Genomic DNA, 12,817 nt, shown 5'->3' with positions numbered 1-12,817 from the left:
AATATCCCATAAAAAGAAATTTTTGCAAAAATTTTGTATAAATATTTACTTTTTTCCATCTAGAACATAGAAATAAAATTTTGCAAAAATTTTCTATAGTAAAACTTTTGTATAGAAATAAAACTTTGTGCCAAAATTTTCTATAACAATAAATTTTTGCAAAACTTTTTTATAGAGATAAAACTTTGCACAAACTTTCTATAGAAATAAAATGTTGATAAAATTTTCTATAGAAATAAAATTCGAAATATTCTATAGAAATAAAATTTTGACAAAATTTTCTATGGAAATAACGTTTTGACAAAATTTGTTTACAAATAAAAGTTTGACTAAATTATTTATAGAAATAAAATTTTGACACAATTTTCTATAGAAAAAAAAATTTGACCAATTTTTATTAGAATAAATTTTTGATAAAATTGTCTGACAAAAAAAATGAAGAAAAAAAAATTTGACCAATTTTTATTAGAATAAAATTTTGATAAAATTGTCTATCAAAAAAAAATTTGAAGAACATTTTCTCTAAAAATAAAATTTTGACGGAAGAAAATACAAATCTAAAAATTTTTTGTAGGAATAAAATATTGCAAAAAAAAATAATAGAAATACAATTATGAAAAAAAAACAATAGAAAAACAATTTTGCAAAGTTTTTTGTCCAAATTTTTCTTCATAGAGAAAATTTTGTGAAAATTTTATTTCTAGAGAAAATTCAGTCCTAGAGAAAATTTTATCCAATTTTATTCCTAGAGAAAATGTTGTCAAAATTTTATTTCTAAGGAAAACAATGTTCAAATGTTATTCCCAGAGAAAATTCCGCCAAAATTGTTTTCCTAGAGAAAAGTTTGTCTTAATTTTATTCCTCATTAATAAATAAATAAGATAAAATTAATTTTATTCCTAGAGAAAACTTTGTCCAAAAAAATTTATAGAAATGAAATTTTGAAAAAAAAATTCTATAAAAATAAAATTTTGCAAAAATTTTCGATGGACAAAAATTTTTCTATACAAAAAATAATTTTCTACATAAATAAAATTTTGCAAAAATTTTCTATAGAAAAAAAAATTCAAAAATTTTCTAAACAAAAAAATTTTGACAAATATTTCTATGAAAATAAAATTTTTACAATGTTTTCTACACATGAAAGATTTTGACTAAACTTTAAATGTTTACAAAATTTTCTATATTTTATATATTTTCTCTAAAAATAAAATTTTGATAGAAAGGAAAAACAATCCTATCAATTTTTTTATTTTAAAACAGCTATGTATTCATTTCCTTAATTGATCCCCTTTATTGAGCTAAATCCTTAAAAGGATTATGAAAGTTTATGTCTTTGTTCCCATTCAATTACGTACTCCTTTGGCAAATAAAATCCATAAAACAGGGAATTTATCTTGTGGAATAATTATTGGTCATGAAATAAATTTTTTGCTGAACATTTAGAGAACATCGATTTCATGAAATTTGCAATAAAATTCACAAAACCAGACAATTATTTAAGAGAAGACGCCATGAAAGTACCCACAAAGTATATGGCATGGGCAGGTATTAGGCAAGAAGAGAGTACGGACAAGAGGTTCCGCCTAGAAAAAAAAAACAGTGCTAACACACAGGATGACCCCAATCCAAAGTCGTAACATAATATATGAAAAAAAAACCAACTTTTACTCCGTCAATCATTTTGAAGGATACTTCTTCCAACAATTTCCTTTTTATTGAATTAAAACCAAAGGTACAACTAGACTAAATGTAAAGAAATTTAATTTCTTTGTTTGCTTTTCATTGTTGATTTTGGAATTGGGTCATGGTATCAGATTTTATTGGGGAGGAAAAAAATTTTAAAATTTTTATAATTACTAGAAAATATCATGCATTAAAAAGAAATAAGGTCATAGAAATTCACATTTTTTTTTATAACCACACATGAGCTTACGTGAGATATTTACTACACAACTACCGGCTAGCATAGAACTAATGGTTCTGATTACCTGTCACAATGTTTTGTTACCTACGACCAAGAAAGTATAAAACAAATTTCATAGAAAGTGAAAGTTCACCTAAAATTGGACACTCCCTGGTTTTGGCATTAACTACAAAATCTCCTCCCTCTCTGTGGAGGTGTGAAGATTAACATGCAATGTTCATGGATGTGAAATAAAATTAAATTGAAATTTTAAACCAATTGTTGAAGTGAATTTATGGCATACATTTTATTGAAATTTGCGGTTGCGGTTTGTATGGAAAACAATTTTCCTACATTTAAATTTCTATAGAAGATTTTGTCAAAATTTTATTCCTGTAGAAAATTTGATCAGCTTTTATTTCTATAGAAATTTTTGTAATGTTTTTTTTCTATAGAAGTTTTTGTCAAAATGTTATTTCTATAGAAAATGTTTGCAAAATTTTATTTCTATAGAAAACTATTGCAACATTTTATTTCTATAGAAAATTTTTGCAAAATTTTATTTCTATAGAAAATTTTTGCAAAATTTTATTTCTATAGAAAATTATTGCAACATTTCATTTCTATAGAAAATTTTTGCAAAATTTTATTTCTATAGAAAATTTTGTCAAAATTTTATTCCCATAGAAAATTGTGTTGAAATTTTATTTCAATAAAAAGTTTTGTCAAAATTTTATTTCTATACAAAATTTTCTCAAAATTTTATTTCTATAAAAAATTTTCGCAAAATTTTACTTTTTTTAGAAAATTTTTTCAATATTTCATTTCTGCAGAAAATTTTGTCAAAATTTTATTTCTATAAATAAGTTTGTCAAAATTGTATTTCTTTAGAAAATTTTGTCAAATATTTAATTTCAGCAGAAACTTTTTCTTAAAAAATTTATTTCTATAGAAAATTTTGTCAAGATTTTATTCCTGTAGAAAATTTCATCAACTTTTATTTCTATAGAAAATTTTGTAATTTTTTTTTTTCTATAGAAGATTTTGTCAAAATGTAATTCTATAGAAGATTTTGTCAAAATTTAATTCTATAGAAAATTGTTGCAAAATTTTATTTATATAGAAAATTTTTGTAAAATTTTATTTCTATAGAAAATTTTTGCAAAATTTTATTTCTATAGAAATTTTTTCCAAAATTTTATTTCTATAGAAAATTATTGCAAAATTTTATTTCTGCAGAAAATTTTTGCAAAATTTTATTTCTATAGAAAATTTTTGCAAAATTTTATTTCTATGGAAAATTTTGTCAAAATTTTATTCCCATAGAAAATTGTGTCAAAATTTTATTTCTATACAAAATTTTCTCAAAACTTTACTTTTTTGAGAAAATTTTTCAATATTTAACTTCTGCAGAAATGTTTGTCAAAATTTTATTTCTATAGATAAGCTAGTCAAAATTTTATTTCTATAGAAAAAATTGTCAAAATTTTATTTCTATAGAAAATTTTGTCAAATCTTTAATTTCAGCATAATTTTTTTTTTTCAAAATTTTATTTCTAAAGATAAGTTTGTCAAAATTTCATTTCTATAGAAGATAATTTGCTCCAAATTTTATTTCTATAGAAAATTTTGTAAAGATTTTATTTCTATAGAAAATTTTGTCAACATTTTATTTCTATAGAAAATATTGTCAAAATTATATTTCTATAGAAAATTTTGTCAACATTTTATTCCCATAGAAAATTGTGTCAAAATTTTATTTCAATAGAAAGTTTTGTCAAAATTTTATTTCTATACAACATTTTCTCAAAATTTTACTTTTTTATAAAATTTGTTCAATATTTAATTTCTGCAGAAATTTTTGTCAAAATTTTATTTCTATAGATAAGTTTGTCAAAATTTTATTGCTATAGAACAATTTGTCAAGATTTTATTTCTATCGAAAATTTTATCAAATATTTAATTTCTGCAGAAATTTTTTGTCAAAATTTTATTTCTATAGATATTTTGTCAAAATTTTATTTCTATAGAAAATTTTTGCAAAATTTTATTTCTATAGAAAATTTTTGCGAAATTGTATTCCCATAGAAAATTATGTCAAAATTTTATTTCAATAGAAAGTTTTGTCAAAATGTTATTTCTATACAAAATTTTCTCAAAATTTTACTTTGTTAGAAAATTTTTTTTCAATATTTAATTTCAGCTGAAATTTTTGTCAAAATTTTATTTCTATAGATAAGTTTGTCAAAATTTTATTGCTATAGAAAAATTTGTCAAAATTTTATTTCTATAGAAAATTTTGTCAAATATTTAATTTCAGAAGAATTTTTTTTCAAAATTTTATTTCTAGAGATAAGCTTGTCAAAATTTCATTTCTATAGAAGATAATTTGCTCAAAATTTTTTTCTATAGAAAATTTTGTCAAGATTGTATTTCTATAGAAAATTTTGCCAACATTTTATTTCTATAGAAAATTTTCTCAAAATTTTACTTTTTTAGAAAATTTTTTCAATATTTAATTTCCGCAGAAATTTTTGTCAAAATTTTATTTCTATAGATAAGTTTGTCAAAATTTTATTTCTATAGAAAAATTTGTCAAAATTTTATTTCTATAGAAAATTTTGTCAAATATTTAAATTCAACAGAAATTTTTTTCAAAATTTTATTTCTAGAGATAAGTGTGTCAAAATTTCATTTCTATAGAAGATAATTTGTCAAGATTTTATTTCTATAGAAATTTTTTGCAAAATTTTATTTCTATAGAAAATTTCGCCAAAATTTATTTCCTATAGAAAATTTTACCAAAATTTTATTGCTATACAAAATTTTCTCAAAATTTTACTTCTCTGGAAAATTTTGTCAATATTCAATTTCTGCAGAAATTTTTGTCAAATATTTAATTTCTGCAGAAATTTTTTTTCAAAATTTTATTTCTAGAGATAAGTTTGTCAAAATTTTCTATAGAAAATTTTGTCAAGATTTTATTTCTATAGAAAATTTTGACAACATTTTATTTCTATAGAAAATTTTTGAAAAATTTTATTTCTATAGAAAATTTTGTCAAGATTTTATTTCTATAGAAAATTTGTCAAAATTTTATTTCTATAAAAAGTTTTGTCAAACTTTTTTTATTTGAATTTATTGAAATTCAGTAAACAATTTTTAACATAGGGGCTAAAGGTTATTATTGGGACAAGTTATGTTTTTAAAGAGAATTTTGTCAAAATTTTATTTCTTAATAGAAAATTTTTGCAAAATTTTATTTTTGTGGTAATTTCTATAAAAAATTTGGTCAAAATTTTATTTCTATTTATTTTATTTCTATTTATTTATTTTTGCAAAATTTATTTTCTATTGAAGATTTGTAAAAATTTTATTTCTGCATAATAATTAAGCAAAATTATATTTTTAGTATATCTTTGCAAAATTTTTTATTTCTATTAAAATTTTTTGCATAATTTTGATTTCTATAGAAAATTTGTGCAAAATATTTTACTGCAGAACATTTGGTAATTTTGGTTTACCTGTAGAACAATGTGCAAAATTTTATTTCAATGGGAAAAAAAGAAATTTAAAAATCTATAAAAAAAAATTTTGCAATAATTGATTATTATTTTTGCAAAATTTAATTTTAATCTAAACTTTCATTTCTTCAGAAACGAAATTTTTTGCAACTTTCTTTTAAATCGTGTTTCGGAATTTTTTGCCAATAGAAAATTTTGCAGAATTTTATATAATTTTCTAAGGAGGAGGTTGTCTGTACAACAATGTCTTGAATGAGCACCATAGATGATAATTTTATCTCTCTGAAATTCTAGTTTGTTGAAAATTTTTGGTAAATTTTATTTAATTTAAATAAATATGTTTTGGCAAAATTCATATTGAATTTTATTTTATAGAAAATTTTGGCAAAAATGTAATTTTGGAAACTTATTCCAAATTTTTAATTTTATTGACAATGGTTACAAAATTGCATTTCTTTAGAAAATTTTAGCAATATTTACCATCTATGGAAAATTTTTAAATTTAAATTGTTTTATTTCTTTAGAAAATTTCATTGAATTTCCACTCTCTCTCTCTCTCTCTTACTATATCCCCTCTCCGGTTCAAGGGATTTGCCAACCTACTAAAAATATTTATTTATTATTATTAGCACAGATTGCAAATTGGCGCCACAGAGACTGATAAAAGTAAAAGTATTCTTGTCTAGCTCATCTTTACTGGGTCATGTCACATAGCAGTTCCTTCGCCAGTAGGTTATTGTAACACTGGATGATGTCAACATTCCGATGGCAAAACAAAAACTCTATGAGCAATAATAGGACAAATAGACAAATATAAACATAAAAAACGAAAGGAAATAAAGGATGATGAGAGAGATGACCTCCACCCACATTTTTTGATTGTTAAGAGTCAAAACTTTTGGCAAAATATTCTCACGCCGGAGTGGATATAAACTACTCCGAATTTTTTTATTTCATATGAATCATAAATGAATAATACGTTATGAAATTTAAAATTGTAAAGGAAATTTTATATGTCAACCCACTCATTTTTGTATATGGTATCCTTGGGTTTGGAGTTCAAAAGATCAATAACATCATCCACTCACTTTGTGGCAGACAAGTCGTAGCCACTGCGAATGATGAGAACAATAAAAATATTTGCAAAATAAAGTTCATGGCGACTTTGGTTTAGATTCACATTTTTATTATATGCTAAAATTTTAATTGTTATTAATTACCTCACGTTTTGCAATGCAATGGAAACTAAATTGTATATCAAATAGCCACTGTTGATGATCCTGCTGTTAAGCTCCATTTTCCTAACAATTTTTAATGAAACTGACTTTGGTTTCACAAAGCAACAATCTGATTTTATTCATTTTTGTGTATTTTGATAAAAACTTTATTGGCTTTTATATAAATAATAATAGTATCAAACTCAAAAACAATTTATGCGATTGCACTGTTGCGCCACATAATATTTTAAAGCTGATACATGCACCGCCTAAAAGTATGCAAACATTTTTATAATTAAATTGCTCATTAAATGTAAATTGAGCACGGTTGCCACTAGTACCAAAAATAATCTCCCAAAATTTGAAGAAGCTTTTACGAAAACTCTTAGATAATTTTGTGCAATTTTATTTCTATAGAAAATTTTGCCAACATTTTATTACTATAGAATTGTTTCCAAATTTTATTTCTACAGAAATTTTTGGTCAACATTTTATTTCTATAGAAGATTTTGTCAATATTTTATTTCTATAGAAAATTTTGTCAACATTTTATTTCTACAGAAAATTTTGTTACGTTTTTATTTCTATAGAAAAATTTGTTTAAGTTTTATTTCTATAGCAAATGTTGTTAAAATTTTATTCCTATAGAAAAATTTTGTTAAAATTTTATTTTTGTAGAAAAATTTGTTTTAATTTTATTTCTACAGAAAATTTTGTCAAAATTTTATTTCTACAGAAAATTTTATCAAAATTTTATTTCTATAGAAAATTTTGTCAAAATTCTATTTCTATAGAAAATTTTGTCAAAATTTTATTTCTATAAAAAATTTTGTCAAAATTTTATTTCTATAGAAAAATTTGTTTAAATTTTATTTCTACAGAAAATTTTGTCAAAATTTTATTTCTATAGCAAAATTAGTTTAAATTTTATTTCTATAGCAAAAGTTGTTAAAATGTTATTTCTATAGCAAAAGTTGTTAAAATTTTATTCCTATAGAAAATTTTGGCGAAATTTTAATTTTATAGACAATTTTGTCAAAATTTTATTTCTATAGAAAAGTTTGTCAAAATTTTATTTCTATAGAAAATTTGTCAAAATTTTATTTCTATAGAAAAATTTGTTTAAATTTTATTTCTATAGTAAATGTTTTTAAAATTTTATTCCTATGGAAAATTTTGTTAAATTTTTAATTTAATAGAAAATTTTGTCAAAATTATATTTCCATAGAAAATTTTATTTCTATAGAAAATTTTGTCAAAATTTTATTTCTATAGAAAATTTTGTCAACATTTTATTTTTTTAGAGAACTTTGTCAAAATTTTATTATTATAAACGATTTTGTCAAAATTTTATTTCTATAGAACAATTTGTTTAAATTTTATTTCTATAGCAAATGTTGTTTTGTTGTTTTATTTCTATAGCAACTTTTGTCAAAATGTTATTTCTATAGAAAATTTTGTCAAAATTTTATTTCTCTAGAAAATTTTGTCAAAATTTTATTTCTATAAAAAATTTTGTCAAAATTTTATTTCTATAGAAAATTTTGTCAAAATTTTATTTCTATAGAAAAATTTGCTTAAATTTTATAGCAACTTTTGTCAAAATTTTATTTCTATAGAAAATTTTGTCAAAATTTTATTTCTCTAGAAAATTTTGTTAAGATTTTATTTCTATAAAAAATTTTGTCAAAATTTTATTTCTATAGAAAATTTTGTTAAAATTTTATTTCTATAAAAAAATTTGCTTAAATTTTATTTCTATAGCAAACGTTGTTAAAATTTTATTCCTATAGAAAATTTTGGTGAAATTTTAATTTTATAGACAATTTTGTCAAAATTTTATTTCTATAGAAAAGTTTGTAAAAATTTTATTTCTATAGAAAATTTTGTTAAAATTTTATTTCTATAGAAAATTTTGTCAAAATTTTATTTCTATAGAAAATTTTGTCAAAATTTTATTTCTATAGAAAATTTTGTCAAAATTTTATTTCTATAGAAAATTTTGTCAAAATGTTATTTCTATAGAAATTTTTTCCATAGAACATGATTCCAAAATTCCATTTCTATAAAAAATTTGGTCAATTTTCTCTGTAGACTCTTTTGTATTTTTTTATTTTTGTCAAAATTGTATTTTCTGTAGAGAATTTTATCAATTTTCTCTGCAGACACTTTAGTAATTTTTTTTTCTCTGGAAAAGTTTGTCAAAATTTTATTTGTATAGAAAAGTTTGTCAAGACTTTACTTTATAGAAAATTTTATCGAAGTTTTATTTTTATAGAAAATTTTGTAAAAATTTTATTCTTATAGAAAATTTTGTCAAAATTATATTTCTATAGAAAATTTTCTCAAAATTTTATTTCTATAGAAATTTTTTTCAAAATTTTATTTCTATAGAAAATTTTTTCAAAATTTTATTTCTATACAAAATTTTGTCAAAATCTTATTTCTATAAAAAATTTTGTCAAACCTTTTTTCTATAGAAAATTTTTTCAAAATTTTAGTTTTATAGAAAATTTTGTCAAAATTTTATTTCTATAGAATATTTTGTCTACCTTTTATTTCTATAGAAAATTTTGCCAAAATTTTATTTCTATAGAAAACTTTGCCAAAATTTTATTTCTATTGAAAATTTTGCCAAAATTTTATTTCTATAGATAATTTTGTCAAAATATTATTTCTGTTGAAAATTTTGTCAAAATTTTATTTCTATAGAAAATTTTGTCAACATTTTATTTGTATAGAAAATTTTGTCAAAATTTAATTTCTATAGAAAATTTTTTCAAAATTTTATTTCTATAGAAAATTTTGTCAATTTTTTTTATAGAAAATTTTATTTCTATAGAAAATTTTGTCAAAATGTTATTTCTATAGAAAATTTTTTCAAAATTCCATTTCCATAGAACATGTTTCCAAAATTCCATTTCTATAAACAATTTTGTCAATTTTCTCTGTAGACTTTTTTTGTATTTTTTATTTTTGTCAAAATTGTATTTCTATAGAAAACTTTGCAAAAATTTTATTTCTATAGAGAACTTTGCCAAAATTTTATTTCTATAGAAAATTTTGTCAAAATTTTATTTCTATAGAAAATTTTGTCAAAATTTTATTTGTATAGAATATTTTGTCAAAATTTTTTTTCTATAGAAAATTTGTTCAGAATTTTATTTCTATAGAAAAATTTGTTTGAATTTTATTTCTATAGCAAACGTTGTTAAAATTTTATTCCTATAGAAAATTTTGTTAAAATTTTAATTTTATAGACAATTTTGTCAAAACTTTATTTCTATAGAAAAGTTTGTCAAAATTTTATTTCTATAGAAAAATTAGTTTAAATTTTATTTCTATAGCATGTGTTGTTATATTTAAATTTTATTTCTATAGAAAAATTTTGTTTCTATAGCAAATGTTGTTAAAATTTTATTCCTATAAAAATTTTGTTTTAATTTTACTTCTATAGAAAATTTTGTCAAAATTTTATTTATATAGAAAATTTTGTCAAAATTTTATTTCTATAGAAAATTTTGTCAAAATTTTATTTCTATAGAAAATTTTATCAAAATTTTCTTTCTGTAGAAAAATTTGTCAAAATTTTATTTCTATAGAAAATTTTGTCAAAATTTTATTTCTATAGAAAATTTTGTCAACATTTTATTTCTATAGAAAATTTTGTCAAAATTTTATTTCTATAGAAAATATTTTTAAAAATTTAGTTTTATAGAAAATTTTGAAAAATTTTATTTCTATAGAAAAATTTTTTTAAATTTTATTTCTATAGCAAATGTTGTTAAAATTTTATTCCTATAGAAAATTTTGTTAAAATTTTAATTTTATAGAAAATTTTGTCAAAATTTTTCATAGGAACCTATAGAAAATTTTATTGCTATAGAAAATTTCGTCAAAATTTTATTTCTATAGAAAATTTTGTCAAAATTTTATTTCTATAGAAAATTTTGTCAAAATTTTATTTCTATAGAAAATTTTTTCAAAATTTTATTTCTATAGAAAATTTTGTCAAAAATTTTATTTCTATAGAAAATTTTTAAAAATTTTATTTCTATAGAAAATTTTATTGCTATAGAAAATTTTTTCAAAATTTTATTTCTATAGAAAATTTTGTCAAAAATTTTATTTCTATAGAAAATTTTTAAAAATTTTATTTCTATAGAAAATTTTTAAAAATTTTATTTCTATAGAAAATTTTTATTTCTATAGAAAATTTTGTCAAAACTTTATTTCTACAGCAAATTTTACCATTTATGTTAGAATTCTACCAACTATGGCAACCGTGACTGCAACCCGAAGGTCTCAATGTTTGAATTACAGTTTCGATATCCCAAAAACTGTGATATCCCAAAATTAATTCCATTTTTTTCTTTACAGCCGCCGGTGTCCCCAATACACCCCTGGTATGTTGGCATTGCAGCTCGGATACAGTGGGGGCAGATGAATTTTGTGGAAGTGAATTCGATGAGGATAAAATACCGGCAGATTATATGAAAGAACGCAACCTAAATGCTGGTCGCTTTTGCAATAGCACCATCAATTCGGAACAGGAACGTCCTGTATGTCGTAAAACCATTGAAGAGAGTATGTTTTGTTTTAATGAAAATTAAAATTAAATTTTATTACTAAATATTGTTTTTCTTTTATTTTGCTTACAGTTAATGGTAAAATGGTAACCAAAAGATTCTGTTATTACACAAACAAATCGGATGATTTGAAATATTGCATGAATGATCCCACCGAGAAGAATATTAATCGTATTTTCTGTGAAGATTGTTTGACAGAGAAATGTAATGGCGCCAGGAAAATGGTCGGCGGTAGTGCTTTGACTTTAATCGCCGTATTCATGGCCAAGGCTATAAATGTCTAAATGGAAAAAGAATTCTGAATGAAATTTTGATGAAATATTTTTTGAAATTGCTGTGAGCAGAAGATTACGAGAAACTAAACGAACAAACAAAAGTGGCAATTCCAGCTTCTTCCTTTGGTTCCCAACTAGAAAAAAGCAAACAAACTTCCTTTTTTAAGATTAAACCTGAAAATAAGGTTTAGTTAAGAATATAAACAGTTTTATTATTCTTTTACCGTTTTATGATACTCAAATCATTTTGTATAATTTACTTAATTACTTTATAAATTGTTATAGTTAAGTATAGTTTTAAGTATATTTGAAAAAAAAATAGAAAATAGTTATCTTGTTTTTTAATCCAATAAAAATGCCAACATTATTTATTTTTTAATGTATTATATACCAAATCGCCGAAAATATACGAAACTCCCTTCTCCCGCAATATCCAAACGCACACTCATGAAAGAAGTTTAAACCCATATACCCAAGTAATAACATACAACCTTAGTGTTCTTCCGTTTCCTCTGAGAGCGGTTAAATGTATAAGTATTGGTGTTTCCTGTAATTAAATGTCATTAGAATATACCAAATATTTATTTATTCCTGTTTAGCTTAGTTCTATAAGAATTTTAATTTAATTAGTTATTAAATATTAAATATTACCAATTTTTAAGAGAATATTTATTTAGGTTTCATTTCACTGTGATGTTGTTTTAAATTCCTTTCTGTCATATTCTTTCATAAAAAACCAAACTTGTATTTGTCAAATGCATTTGATCTATTTATTAACTGAATTAAATAATAATACTCATATAAATGAATGTATGTTAATATTTAAATTCAATTGATTCTCATCCAAATTGTGTTTTAATTTATTTAAATGGTGTTTTTCTTCATATATTTGGAGATTAATTCGGTTTGTATTAGGTGGTAAGTATTGCGACTGAAGTGTGGTATTCAGAATATTCAACATTATAGTAAGAATAGTATGATATATAAGAATCCCTTCATTTTGATTGATCAGAATTTTGTAAGAATTGTGTTGTACTTTAATTCGTGTAAATAGTCCCTACACTAAAAAAAGCATGATATGTTTCAAAATTTTTGTCATTTATTTACACTTATGATACGACGAAATTTTTGTCAAAATTTAATTTTTATAGAATATTTTGTCTAAATTTTCTATTAATAGAAAATTTTGTCAAAATTTTATATTAATACAAAATTTTGTCAAAATTTTATATTAGTAGAAAATTTTGTCTAAATTTTATTTCTATAGAAAATTTTGTCAACATTTTATTTCTATAGAAAATTTTGT

The 12,817-nt window shown here is 21.0% G+C and overlaps 1 protein-coding gene across 1 annotated transcript in view; it reads left to right on the top strand.

Annotated features, from left to right (window-relative positions):
• twit (target of wit) overlaps positions 1-12,353 on the top strand; it is a 39,629-nt gene extending 27,276 nt beyond the window's left edge. The window contains exons 2-3 of the mRNA XM_075297205.1: positions 11,028-11,234; positions 11,309-12,353. Coding sequence (XP_075153320.1) covers positions 11,028-11,234; positions 11,309-11,520 — 419 coding nt within the window. The 3' untranslated portion in view covers positions 11,521-12,353. The remainder of the gene's footprint in view (positions 1-11,027; positions 11,235-11,308) is intronic.
• The last annotated feature ends 464 nt before the right edge of the window (positions 12,354-12,817 follow it).

The sequence above is a fragment of the Haematobia irritans genome, chromosome 2 (genome assembly GCF_050003625.1).
Source record: "Haematobia irritans isolate KBUSLIRL chromosome 2, ASM5000362v1, whole genome shotgun sequence".
Lineage (NCBI taxonomy): Eukaryota > Metazoa > Arthropoda > Insecta > Diptera > Muscidae > Haematobia > Haematobia irritans.
The sequence above is the reverse complement of the archived record's forward strand: the minus strand, read 5'-3'. Positions and strand labels throughout refer to the sequence as shown.